The 13,915-nt window shown below is 41.8% G+C and overlaps 1 protein-coding gene across 11 annotated transcripts in view; it reads left to right on the top strand.

The window, feature by feature from the left end:
- The window catches only part of SMG7 (SMG7 nonsense mediated mRNA decay factor), a 50,578-nt gene that overhangs the window by 14,146 nt on the left and 22,517 nt on the right, over positions 1–13,915 (top strand). For all 11 annotated transcript variants that reach the window (XM_064427817.1, XM_064427823.1, XM_064427824.1 and 8 more), the window contains 6 exons: positions 6,467–6,498; positions 7,748–7,865; positions 8,897–9,029; positions 11,815–11,986; positions 12,781–12,852; positions 13,441–13,591. In XM_064427817.1, coding sequence (XP_064283887.1) covers positions 6,467–6,498; positions 7,748–7,865; positions 8,897–9,029; positions 11,815–11,986; positions 12,781–12,852; positions 13,441–13,591 — 678 coding nt within the window. The remainder of the gene's footprint in view (positions 1–6,466; positions 6,499–7,747; positions 7,866–8,896; positions 9,030–11,814; positions 11,987–12,780; positions 12,853–13,440; positions 13,592–13,915) is intronic.

The raw sequence follows: 13,915 nt of genomic DNA, 5'->3' as shown, positions 1-13,915 counted from the left end.
AGAGAGTCCGGTGGAGGCACTGGGATGCTGGAAGCCTGAGCAGTGTAGGAGATCTGTATTTCCCTCTCTGTGGATTAAATCAGAGATTAAGAACACATTAACTTCCCTTAGGAGTGCTTTTACCTTTGAGGCACATCATTTTAAAATCTGGGGACAAAGAAACTGACTTTGATGAAACTGGAGGAAGAAAATGAGTTTGAATGAAGCTGACTGCAAGGGTACTTCTGCCCTTATCCAGGGAGGAGGATTGTCAGCTCTGATCAAGCTTGGAAAGAGTTGCTTTTGGTGGCTGTGTTTTGAGGATGATTGTTATGACTTGCTTCTAGTAGAGGAGAAGGAGGGAAGATGGGATTAAGGAAAACTGTGCTCTGTGTCCCCATTTCTCAACATCCTCCTCAGCTACAGTGACAACACAAAAGGGATAGAGCAGGATTCCCTGTGGAGGGGGTTTGTATTCAGGTAGTGATTGCTTTACTATAATATCTGCTTGCAGAAGTGTAGGTTTTGGGGTTTTTTACTGTTGATGAAATACTTGTTTCTGTGGCTTTGATCTACAGCTATAATCTGATTAAACTGCAGGTCAAGGAAATTAGCTGTACCCTGGCTTCAGCTGCCTGTAAGAGGAATAATAAGATTTAAACTACTTAGCACATAAAATTGACAATAAGATGATTCTGTTAAAGGTGTTTTTCATTGGTGTGTGTTAGCAGTGGCCTTCCAGGGCACATGGAACATTTAATTCCATGACCCACAGGATGAAGATCCCTTGCTACCTCAGTAAGAGCTGACATCACTCAAACCTGCCAGCTCCCAAAGCAAGCAATTCCAGAACTTTGTGCAAACTATGGTCATTTAAATTAGGTGGCAACACTTGAAAGTTTGGAACAGTAAGAACTTGTTCTATAGAGGTAAAGCTGTTAAAGTTGTTTAACAGTACGTGTCTGATGTATGAGTAGGTAGAGTCTTTACACAAATTAATAAGTAAAATCATTGTTGGATGCTATATACCCCTGCAAAATCCTGATTCCATCCATTTGCCCTTTCAGGAAAAGGTATGTGAGGCTCTTAACAGGAGCTGTTGTCTGAAGCCTGTTGTATTCAGGTCATGTTGAATTAATGGGTGGAGGAAAAATAAAAGATTATGTTTACCCACAAGTTTGCTATTACTGTACTTCAGGCATAACCATCTAGGTTTATGGATAATCCTGAGATTGCTGTAAAAATATTTCCTTGTGATGGGTCATAGTTAGAGATACAATTACTGTCTACAAAACAGTTTAGGGAAGTCAGAGTTTTGTTTTAGAATGCAACCTTTAGCAAAGTGTACCAGCTGTAAAGGATTAGTAGCCAGAGAGTCTCTAAAAACTGAAAAGAAAGCTTTCAGTTTGGGCAAGTATTAGTGGTAAATCTTATGGATTGAAGGAAAAATACTTATTTTCCAAAAAACTAGCAACCACTTGTATCAGCAAGTTTTCCTCACATGTGAAGTGCTAAACTCCAGATGTGAGTGATGTCTTGGATACAGTGCTTGGGGGCTTCTGAACAACCAATCTCCCCTAAATATGGCATGGAATATTTAGCATCCATACTGTAAGTGTTTCCTACTGCTTCCATCTGCCCTGAATCAGCATGGGTATGCTTAAATACAGACAAATAAAGACAAAAATCCCACTGAGCATTAAAATTTTTGTTGAAGATGGCTGTTATTTTGAGGAGAATCTAAAATGGCAGATTTTTGCTTTGAAGTTCCTTCTGCTGTGACCCTTGCCAAATATTGAAATAATGAAATATTAAATGTTTGACTTCTAGTACGCTAGTATGGAAAATCACCTTTTTTACCCAAAATGAAACATTTCCCACATTTATTCTATATATTCTCTGTATTTTTCAGTGGCCTTTCAGAAGAATTAAAGCTTTCTGGCAGTGCCCTTGATGAGCCCTGGGGATCAGCCACCTCCTGCTAAGGCACATTAGGCTGCAGGTGCTTTTCATTGTGGTACAGTTTCTGCACACACCTCCAGGAAAAAGAACTGCAGGAGTTTAATTTCTGCTTGGAGTGAAACTCCTGACCACTTAATGTTTTTTAGTTTTTAGTAATGAGATGGGATTCTGATGGCTTTTATAAGCCCAGCTGCCTGGCTTCATTGCCTGTTTTAGTCATGTAAATCCTCAATTCCTTATGGGGGGGCTGTGTTACTGAGATTTGATGAGGGAACTGATACAGCTGCTGGTGCTTAGGGCTGTCAGGGGAAAACCTGGTGGAGTTCCCCTTCAGGAAGGGTGAAAGCAGTGCTGTGTTCCTGTTGGCTTTGTGAGGTCTGGGGTTTTCCACGGTTTTGTAGAACTTGTCGTGCCACAGCAGGTCATGCCTGGTGGATCCTCACTGTGAAAATGAGAGAGGTGTGGTGTGAGTGAGGCTGGACTTCCAGAAATAGAGGATGTTAGCTGGGTAACACAAAATTGCTGCTTTGAGAAGTTGGGCTTAATTTCATTGGCTTATCTGTGCTTTATAATGAAGCTTGTTAGCAGACCCTGCTTCTGTAGAATGGATACAGCCCTATTAGAGATGCAGGGTGGTGTGTGCAGAACTGAAAATCTGTGATTGAGTGCTTTGAATTATAGCTGTACTGAAGACAGCTATTGGAACAGAAATGAGTGCTTTTGGGGACAATGGTAAAATAGATCCATTTGTTCAGTGATATGCAAATAGAGTTGGAAGTCAGATGGTAGCAAGAGGAAACTTGAATAGAATGGTTAACCAAAGAGGCTGTATGATCTTTTCTTATGTGATTTTAACAGCAAACTAAGCAAAGTTGCTCTAGTGTTAAAGAGAAGGTGCCACTGCATGATCTTTTGATGTATCTTTCAGTGTGATAGGGTAAACTCTTCAAAATATATGTACAGGAGAGACATTCCAATATTTGCGGGATTTTCTTTCTGTAATACTTACCATCTTAAGAGAAACAATTTGTTTTCTTATTCTGATCTGGAAAACTTAATTGATCAAGAGTGGTAAAAACTTGGAAGAGGGAAAACGGAATGTGTCTTATTTGTCTTTCTTTCCCAAATCCAGTGGTTCATTCCAGATTAAATGTAGCCTCTGAGTTCCAGCAAAACAGAACTTTATATACTCTCAGGTTCTTAAGAGAAGCTTCTTTTGTCTCCTGTGGGAGCTTAAATTTTTATTTATCTTATACCTTGAGAGAGGGTCCTGACTACTGTGTTTTAAAGTTTTGAAACTTTTAAATTTTATGAATAAATGAAAATTCCTTTAGCTATCAAATGTTTTTACTGAATTGGATGGGAGGCTGTTGTATTTCAGTTTAAAGTTTGACTAAAGCACAGAGCTGAATCTACGTATTTGGTTAGGAAATTATAAAGACCAGCTATTATGATATATCAAGGTGGTATATGGAAATACTTGAAATATAATTTTTTGAACTATGTCCTTATTTGGTTTTGGACCAAAAAAACTTAGGGAAGCTTGACTGAGCTGGTGAGTTCAACTGGGCAAGGAGGTACCTGAGATTGTTCTTGAAATGATATAATGTGTAAACAAGCCCTATCAGGTTTTCTAGCAAGCAACCTTTCTTGCCCCAGAATGAGTCATTTGATGTAAATTCATTATGAGGTGGTGCAATAAAATATATGGCCAGAAAAGCTTGTTAGAAAGGCTGGGTGATAGAAGGAGCCATTGGCACTGTGAGAAACTCTTATCAGTTGTTACCAGTGAACTCCAGTCACTGCCCACTAGGAGTCCCTGAGCACCAGCACCAGCCTTTAAAAGGCCTATTTTAAAGTTGGTTTAGTGAACAGGCAGTGCATCTTCTCTCTGTCCTCTCCCTCTCTCACTGCTAATATTTTGCCACTGATGCAGAACAAGTTTTGTACCCAGGATGCCCCCTTATCTTGGCTTAGAATGCAGCTATTTGAAACAAATTGTTTCTAGCTGGAAATGAGAAGCAGCATACTAATGTTAGGTCAACTCTCCTAATTTCTTTGGCGTTTAGGAAGTATTGAAATAATTTCTATACATTTTATTAAAAATTACAGTGATAATCTCTTCAGTATTGCTTGTTGCAATTTTATAAATTATACAAGGCAGTCTGTGCTATGGCCGGGAAAGCAATTGGTGCTAAAGTCCCTTGTTCTGTGAGACCATGAGTCTTCTCTTCCAAAAGAAAGTGTTTTTAAATAAGTGGTTTTGGTAGAAGCTCAGGTCTAGCCATATGATTAGGTCTGTGCATTTACAAAGAGTCTGTCAGCAGTTGCGCTGATGCAGAGGCTGAGGCTCACTTCACCAGAATTCTCTAGGCAGCAGTGGGAGCAAACATCTGGTGGGGAAAAAAGGGTACTTTGACATTTCCCCTTTTAAAGATTGTACTTAGTGGAAGGTAGTTCTGCACAAGTAATTTCCAGAGGAGCAGTTCTTAGGCCTTTGTGCCTGGAAGGGAATTCTGGGCTGGTGTCTGTGGGTGCAGTCCTGCGTGTCCTGCTGGGGCTGAGCCTCTCAGCATTCGTGCCTTGGGCAGCACAGATTGTGTTCTCAGCTCAGAGGCGACAGCACTGGAAGATGTTTGAAGCGTGAGCCAGACTGTAGGAACTTGGCTGGCTGTTCAGAAAAGCGAGATTCCAGCACCTGAGCAAGTCAGCTTTTCCTTGGGAGCAGTGGCATCGCTGGCTGCCAAGTCCCAGCACCACAGCTCTGGCTCAGCTCTGTGCCTGACTGGACTTGCAGGTCAGCAGTGCAGGGGCTGCACAGCCTGCAGGGGAGATTGCTGTCCCTCCTTGTCTCTTCTTGGCTCCCTGGGGACAGGGTTTGCTCATTCCCATCCTGCTGGCTGCAGCCACAGGGAGCCATCACTTAGGTGCCTTCCCTTAGGTGTTTGTTACCTCTGTGTGGATGAGGAAGAAATGTTTCTTGGGCTTCCAGCTTTCTCCTGATAACAGTAGCTAAAATTTGCATTGCTTGTCTCTGTTATCTCTTCTTTCAGACAACTGAGAGTTGTCTTAAAATCATTAAATTTGGATCAGATGAGGAACGTACAGGTTCACTTCTGATATCAGTTAAGATGTTCTTGACTGTTATTCCTGACAATTAAAGCTTTTGGAGCATCCCATTGCTTTTTAGATGGAGGTGGCTATGGTGAGCTGTTATAGATAATGCTTGCATTGAATAAACAGAAATTTTGCAAAGGGACTTAACAATTTATATGTTCCTAATGTATATCCTATTTAATACCTTTTTAATTCTTATGTGGACCTTAAAACCTTCCCTATAATTTAGGGCCAGTAGGTAGATCCCAGAACAAACTGAAAAACTGTTTACAGTCACCACAACTTCACATTGGCAAGAGAAAGTGTATGCTGATTTCCACAGCCCCTTTAGGGATTAGGTGGTGCGTTCTCCTGGCTCTCCATTCTGTTCCAAGCTGGCATCTGACACTCATGTTAGGCACAGTGTGTCTTTCAACTGTGTTTTTAGTTTTTTTCTGAGGCAGGTGAAGGGAGCATTTCATATGCATGTCCAGCATGGAAAGCTGGCACTCTCCAAATCTGCATCACCACCTGAGTGCATCAAGAGCAGAGGGACATGTCTCATGCAAACCCAGCCCAACCAGGCAGCCTGGTGTCCCCTCTGCCAGCCCTGGGTTAATTGTGTCCATCAGACAGGCCAGCAGGGCTGCTCCTAAAGCTTTATGTACTGCTGATGCAGTGCTTAACTGTAGCACCTCCATTGCCTGCTCCAGCCAGATGCTGACCACTCAGAAATATTTATTTATTTCTGCTGCCCCAGTGTTCCTCTTTTTGGGAAGCTATTTGCCAGCCTCCACCAGCAGTGGGGATTTGCAGAGGATGCTCAGTGCAGGAGCTGTAGGTAGTCACCTGTAGTTGCCATCCTGTCTGTGTGTACTGTGTGGGTTTTTTTCCTTGGAAACCTGATCAAAGCATTACTTAGGGATGCAGTTCAAGGAAGAGAGGCAGCTGGGGAAGCCATAGTCTTATCCCCTCTCCCTACAAAAACTTGTGCAGCATGGCGGGTAGGAGGGCTGTACTAAGGTGCTGACAGACGCTGATGGGAGTTTGTGTTGCTCTGACTGTTGTCTCCTGCATTTCACGTGTGACAACTTAGAGTTGATATCAGGTTCCCAGGCAATTATCACTAATGTTGGCAGGACACTGCTGCCACATAAAGCTTAAAATATAAACCATAATGTAAGCATTATTAGGGGTTTTTTTTTGTTCAGAAAGAGGCATAAGCAGGGAAAAGTGAACAGTTGACTGCTGTTATGGGATGAACTAAAAGCAGTCATGCTGTTGAACAACAGTAGCTCAAATCCTGCATGGGGTGAACTACAGCAGAGTGAGTTGTAAGCAGATTCACCATTGTATGAATGTGCTTTGGCAAAATTCAGTTACTTTGATCCTTCTGTTTCTAATTTATTGTCATATTGCTTTCTTACAGGCAGGCAGAAGTCCTGAAGGCTGACATGACAGGTAATTACCTTTATTATACAATTGATCTAGCTTATTAATAATATTTGATTCCTGGTTCTGTTTTCCTTTTGCTTATCATTCCTAAGAATTTTCTGTAAAGTGTGTGACCTTATGTTAAAGGCTTGTCCTCTATATATAAATAAATGGTATTTTAACAACTGTGCCCCTTTTGCCTGTACCTAATACATATTTTTGAAGTAGACTTTGAATGTTCTAAACATTTGGAGATGAAGGTCATGTCTCTAGTTCTCTCTGAGATTCTTGCCCAGACTAGCACAGGAACTGCTGTAGTCGAGATTAGCCAGGATTTGGGTGGTTTTAAGGAACCTGGGTGGGGAAATGCTGATCTGAGGCACTACCATGTGTTGTGAAAATGCAGCCCTAGATGCAGTGAAATGCTGTGAGCTGTGATTTAACCTATATATATTAATGGGAAATGGAAATGGTGTATATTAATGAATCAGCCCTGCAGTACAAGTAGCTTGTTTCATGAACCTTTGCTCAGCTGTGCTTGCCACCTGGGTGTAGTGAAAGTAGCAGGCTGGTGTAGTCCCCATAGGACAATAAAACCACCTGGATCCACCTAACCCAGCAGGAGTGGCTCCACCCTCAGCAGCAGGATGGTTTCCCTGGGGTGAGGCCCTTCCCTTGTGTCCTGCAGCCCCAGCCCAGGTGGTTGTAGGAGCCATGGGAAATGGGGCTCTGTAACTCCATAGCAGGGAGCAGTGTTTGCACTCACCTCTGGGATGGAGAGCACATAGCTACTGAAGAGTTAGGAAATGGCAAGCATGCAGCAGTACTCGCCCACAATGTTCTTTAAACACCAGCAGTGTGTGTCCATGCACTGTCCTAGTTAGCATCCCTCCATGGATTTATTGTCTGATAGTTATTTTTTGGCTACACTGGAGATTTTTCCAAGTTCATCCAGTGGCAAGAAATTCTGCTGTTTAATAACTTATGGAGAACCACATCCTCCTATCTGTTTCCTTTTTTAACTTGCCAGCTGCTAACTTTGTTCACATCTAGGTCTGGAGTTGTGGGAGACTGCTCAGTTAAGCAGTGAGCCCTCAACCTCTCTGAAGTTCTTGTATTTCACTATTCTGAGGAAACTGATAAAAGCAGATGTTTGGTGGTGCACATCTTAAACTGAGCTCTGTTCTTTCATTTGGTAAATGAGTGAAAAATCAGATTAACTCCATGAATTTATGTGACTTTGGTTTTTGTTTTTTTTTTCTTTCTTGTTGCTCAGATTCAAAGCTGGGTCCAGCAGAAGTCTGGACATCCAGACAGGCTCTACAGGACTTATATCAAAAAATGCTAGTGACTGATTTGGAATACGCTTTAGATAAAAAAGTGGAGCAGGACCTGTAAGTACCTCATTGAATTTGTGTGTATGTATGTGATCTGGGTTGGGGAGCAGGAAACCCTGAGACTTGCAGAAAAGCAATTGTATCCTATGGAATTGTTGTCTTATTTCCTTTAAAATGAGATCTGTGCTGTGGGTGAAACATGAGAATGCATTGCAGAGCTGATAAAGAACATTCAGTAGGTTAGTGTTTTACCTCTGGCAATTCAGAGGCAGCCATGTCATGCAGGACTGGGTTTTGGAGAGCCAGATGGAGGTGGAGAAGCTAAGGAGCACCAGTCTGCTCTGCTCTCAGGGTAGGGCTGAAGTCTGCATTTTCCTGAAAGGAGGAAATTTGCCTGATGTAATCACCTGGAGCTCTGAGCAAGGTCTAACAGGAGCTGAGTAGCTGCTGAAGAGCAGTGTTTTAAGCCCTGTGAGGTAGAGCTGGGCAGAGGGAGGAATAATCAGGGTTGCTCATGGGGTTAATTAATGGGTTGCTCATGACACCTTACAAATCAGGGTAAGATCCAGCTGGGTTTTCTCCATGCCCTGAATCCATTCCCTGTTATTTAAGGTGCAGACATGGGTTGTAATAAGTTTAGTTAACAGAAGCATGTGGTTCTTTCAGCATTGAGGGAGACCAGATGAGTAGGGTGGCTGAGCTCTCCTCTCCATGCTTCCAGTCACTGAATGATTTTTAACCCTCATTTCTGTACCTCACACCTTGTTTTAGGGAGGGACTTCTATGCTGCCTAAAATAGAACATTTGGAGGTGAATATTAATGATGTTTGTATTAGTCATATACATATCTATACATTTATGTTAGCTATATATATGTGTGTGTATATATCAGGATCTGTTTTCTTAGATGTGAGATGTGCAGAAAGGTGGTTATTCCATATTTAACATTTGTTCTCATCTGAATGTTGCCTGAATTTGAATATTCTTCATGTCTGATGCTATGTGATTAAACAGTTCTTTCCTGTTATTTATGCCATCTGCATAAGACACTTCCAAAGTAAAAAGACAAATGCTTCTTTTATTTTCAGTTGGAATCATGCCTTTAAAAATCAGATCACAACACTCCAGGGTCAGGCGAAAAACAGAGCAAATCCGAATCGGAGCGAAGTTCAGGCGAACCTTTCTCTGTTTTTAGAGGCAGCTAGTGGCTTCTACACACAGGTGAGTTGGACAAAGTGGAGGATGGGTGGAGGATCAGTTTTAGCTGGGTAAAATCTGTTCTTTGCCCTTAGCTTAGGAAACTGCTGCTGTACTGGATTGAGCAGTGCACCTTGCTGACCGTGGTGCTCTCAGCAGGAGATACCTGCAGAGCTGCTGAGGGGCTTTCTTTTCATCAATCTTGAGCTGAAACTTTTGTGTATATGGTAGTTGTTTTTGTTAGAATTTAGGTTCCTTTCTAATAGAATCTGCTTTAAAGCCTAAACCCCACTGTTTTGGGTAAGGTCAAAGGTCCATTTCTTACTGTGCTCTGCTGTGCCTGCTCAGAGCAATCATAAAGCAGCAGAAAAGGGTAGTATGATGGTTCTTTGCACTGTCTCTTGCCCTCTTGCTGTGCATCTATTCCCTTCTTGAACTACCATGTGTGTGAATCCTCTAACTACTAGAAGGTCTAGCCTTCACTGGCACTCCAGTCCCTCTTAAAGCCATTTACTCCATCTCTGCAGTAACCTGTGGTGAAGAATTTTGTCTTCTAATTGTAATGACTTACAGAAATAATGACACAAAAAACCTCAAACCCAGCAGATGAGTTAGTCGATGTTCTCTTAGTACTTTTTTTCCTGCTGTTTCTCTAAAAATTCACATTTGGCTTCTCATTTCTATGTATGTCTTTGTGGGCCATTGCCTTCATTCCTTTTCATTTGCTGTATTAGTGAAGGATAAGCAAGGATGATCAGTTTCTTCTTAGATTAAGTTACTCAGGAACAGAAATATGTGCAGAAAATGCAGATGCACAGGATATGTTTGATGCCCTAATGTTTTGTTCTTTGCCTCTTCCTTGTGACTCCTAACACCAATGATGAGCATTGAGGTGTAAGTCTTTATTTTTTACAACAATTAGAACAATTAGTTTACTTCTAGGAACTTATCTTCCCCTAAAGCAAAACTGTATTGTTGGGTGCTCTTGGACTAAGAATCTTTTGCAAGGTTTTCAGTTAATTGCCAAAGGAGTGTGATTCCTATTCGTATACTTATTTCTTACTGGCATTTTTTTGCCTACACTCTTTCCTGTGTTAGATTTCATTAGATTTAAATTATGAAGAATGAGAGTCAGTGTATGATAATGGCCTTAGGAAAGATAACTTGCCTTTCTTTCCTTTTTCCCCTCATTTGGTGTCTGTTTCAACAACATAGTGGTTGCTGAGTCCTCAGTGTTCAGAGTAAACTTTGTCATGGCTAATTTACACTGTCTTCAGCTTACAGCACTCACAGTAGCTCATTTGTACTGTATCATTTCCTAGTTGGATTCCAGACATCTGCAATGCCAGTCCCAGGGTACCCTTGTGTCTCCCCTTTTTCCCTTCAGCATTGTTTTTTTTGTAAAGCTGCTTGTTGGAAGTAGCCAGTTTCACAGGCTGTCATGGTTGCCAAGGGCGTTCTCCCTCTACACTGTTTGTCTTGCAGAAGCCTTGTTCTTTCCTGCAGTGGATCAGGGAATTTTACTCTTTCTCAGCCTGACACTACAGTCTGGGTCATATTTCTCTGTTTGCTGTGATATTAATCACTTTTTCAGTCTAAAGCCTTGGCTCAGCCAAGGTACCTGTTCTCCAGCTGTGAGGCCTCCACAAGTGACATCTTTGAACAAGAGCATGAATTTTCTTAATTTGGCATCTTTGAAGATGTCAAGATGCTCTCTTTTATGCAGCTTTCATCTGTGAGATCGCTCTTGTTTGAGGATTTTTTTGTTTACTCTATAAAGACAGACCCAAAGGGGTGTGAGGTGTAACACAAACCTCTTTCTGCAGCAAGCAAAAGCATCATGTCACATCTTGCTGACAGAGTATGTGTCTCTGTCAGCCATGGGCTTTCTCTGTGCCTTTATCTGCAAGTGCAGCCCTGCTGCAGGTCTGTTGTATTTGGAGACTGAGCATGTTCCCAGCTGGGAGAAAGTCTGTCACTTCTTACCTGCATTTTTTATCCTAGTAATCAGTCCAACAAACACTCTTCACTCTCTGGTTGCCATTACTTTGCAGAGTATTTGCTGGACTCCGTTAGGAAAAACTTCAGAAGCACTAATTAGAATGGCAGACTTGAGGTTTTCTTTCAATCAGCTTTTGAAATATTTGATCAAGTAGCTGATGCCTTGTTCCTTGAAAGAGTCTCAGTGTTGGCTTAGTGCAAATATTTGCTGATACCTCAGCCCCTGGACTGTTAGCATTGCCTTGTGTTGCTTACAAACTTGGTTATGTTCCAGCTTCTTTCTAAAGTTAAAGTTTGTTGGGATAGTGTGGCTTCTTATGTTGGAACAAGCTGCTTTGGAGGGTGAGGGATTCCTTTCTACTATTTTCAGAGAACACTGTCACTTCTTGAAGGTATAAAACCCACTGTGTTCCTCTTGAGTGTCCTACTGAAAAAAAAAAACCAAACAACAAAAAGACAAAGCAAAAACATAAAACCCAGCAATATCTGTAGACCTCCCATAGTCTCCACTGATAAATCCTTGGTGATTTAAATGTAATGAGGATTGAGTTGCTTACTGGTTTGGGATGCAGAGCTTTTTCTTACTGGGCAGATGAACACAGTGGACATAATGGAACTCGGTGAATTCCATATGAAGAATGTATTGTAAAGTCTCATTTTCAGTAGTTTGAACTTGTTCACCTCAAATACGTTTGGCTCATCTGTGGTGAGCACACGCCTCTGAGTGGCACTCTGTTAGTTTTGTGACTTGTGTTGATGCCTTTGCAAAGCCTGTGTGGAGCTGCCACTGACTGCCCCACTCTTGCAGTTACTACAGGAGCTGTGCACAGTTTTTAACGTGGACCTGCCGTGCCGTGTGAAGTCTTCCCAGCTGGGGATCATTAGCAATAAACAGACGCACACCAGCGCCATCGTGAAGCCGCAGTCCAGCTCCTGCTCCTACATCTGCCAGCACTGCCTTGTCCACCTGGGAGATATTGGTGAGCTTCTGAAGGAAAGGGCTGGCATGTGGGGTTCTGTGTTCAGCTTCTAGAGAGGGATCTGCATGTACCACAGCAAGTGTGCTCCACTTTAGTAGCTAGCTGCTGATTGCAGCAGGGGGAAAGACCTGGAAAGAAACTCTGTTCAGACTTATCTAGTGTATGTTACACATTAACACACAGAGACAGTTAATCACTGGCTTGCTAGTGATCTGCTAGAGTCTGTCTCCTAGCATTTTAATCATGTTCTAGCTGGTAGGCACAGGGAAGTGCTGAAACTGGTAACTATTACAAAAGCTTGTTGCAGCAGGCTAGCACACTTCTCCATTCCAGAGCGCTAATATCTTGTGTACAAGGGCAGTTACACATTCAGACTTTCATAAATGGGCTTTCTTTTTTACATTTAGTTCAACAGGTTTATTTCTTTCTTGATTTGAATAAAACATTGTGCTGTAGAAAGTTCTCTTTTCGCAGGAATCTGCAGTTGCTTTTTAAACAAACTAAAAATAGTCTAGTTGGTGATCATGCAAAGAGAGATGAAAAACATTTTTAGGTCCCTGTATGAGGTGTGCTTAGCACTGTTGTCCGTAAGACAGTCCTAGGTCTGAGGCAAAACAGCCACCTCAGAATTGAATGTGTCAAATCTTGCTGCTGTTTGGTGTAATTGTACATTCTTCTGATGCTTATTTCTGAAATACTAGTGAAATGCTCTTCAGCTGAGTTGCATTTTATGGAAGTAACTGCATGGGAGTGGAATTTTGTGCCTTAACTTGGGTTTTTTGCTGTTTTCTTAGCTCGCTATAGGAATCAGACCAGCCAGGCAGAGTCTTACTATAGACATGCAGCTCAGCTTGTCCCTTCTAATGGTGAGTCTGGGATACCTTTCAGTTCGTAATTCCAAAGGAAGATTTGGGGTATTGTTATCTTCTGTGGAAATTGGAAACCTGGGCTTTTATAAAAATATCCCTCTCCAAATTCTCCACACAACCAAATTCAACTTTTTAGCCAGTTGCATTCTAACTGAACAAAACAAAAACTCAACCCCCTGAAAGAAACAAACAAAATCAGAGACCCCCATACCCAATCCTTCTCCGTCCAAAGTAAAAAAAGAGGAAACAAAAAACCGCAACCAAACAAAAAGACAAAAACCCAAATCAAAACAAAAACCAAACTAACAGCAACAAAAATGCAACACAAGTAAACAAAACAAACAAATAAAAACACAAAAAACCCCAAACAGCTGATGCACCACAAATTTAGAAGTTTAGAAGCTTTTTCACTGAAGTGGTGCAGATCCGAGGCTGGGGTGGAAGGGCCAGCAGATGCATCTGAGCCTTGTCTGTTGAAGAACTGAGGACTTTATGCTCCCTTTCCAAATGACCACGTGTACTCTGAAATCTAGCATGTTTTCCCCCAGGACAACTTGTTGAACAGCTTGTCTTTTTCTCCCTTAGGTCAGCCTTATAATCAGTTGGCTATCCTAGCCTCCTCCAAAGGAGACCACTTGACCACAATTTTCTACTACTGCAGAAGCATTGCTGTGAAGTTTCCTTTCCCAGCTGCCTCCACTAACCTACAAAAAGCACTTTCTAAAGCACTGGAAAGGTGAGACTAAGTAAATTATTGCTGCTCAGGTGAGTAGGAAGATACTTTTAGAAGAACTGTCTGACTTGCTAGAAGTTATTTGTATGTGGCAGTGGAAAGAGAAATCCCTCAGCCCTTGTCTAGTCAGAGCATCCTCAGAGGTGTATGGAGCAAAGAATAGTTTGTGATGCTCCTGACTGTGATTAGTGAGTGCAGGAAATAAGCATATTGTGCCAACATGATATGTAGCTTTGCAGGACATTCCTCCCTAATTTTGGAGTAATTCTGTGGTGTTGTGTGCAGCTGTGTGTAATTCCAAAGACTGAATCAGGTCTTTCTGTTCTA

This window comes from Passer domesticus, chromosome 7 (genome assembly GCF_036417665.1).
Source record: "Passer domesticus isolate bPasDom1 chromosome 7, bPasDom1.hap1, whole genome shotgun sequence".
NCBI classification, from domain to species: Eukaryota; Metazoa; Chordata; class Aves; order Passeriformes; family Passeridae; genus Passer; species Passer domesticus.
Note: the sequence above shows the minus strand (reverse complement) of the source record. Positions and strands in the feature narration are given on the sequence as shown.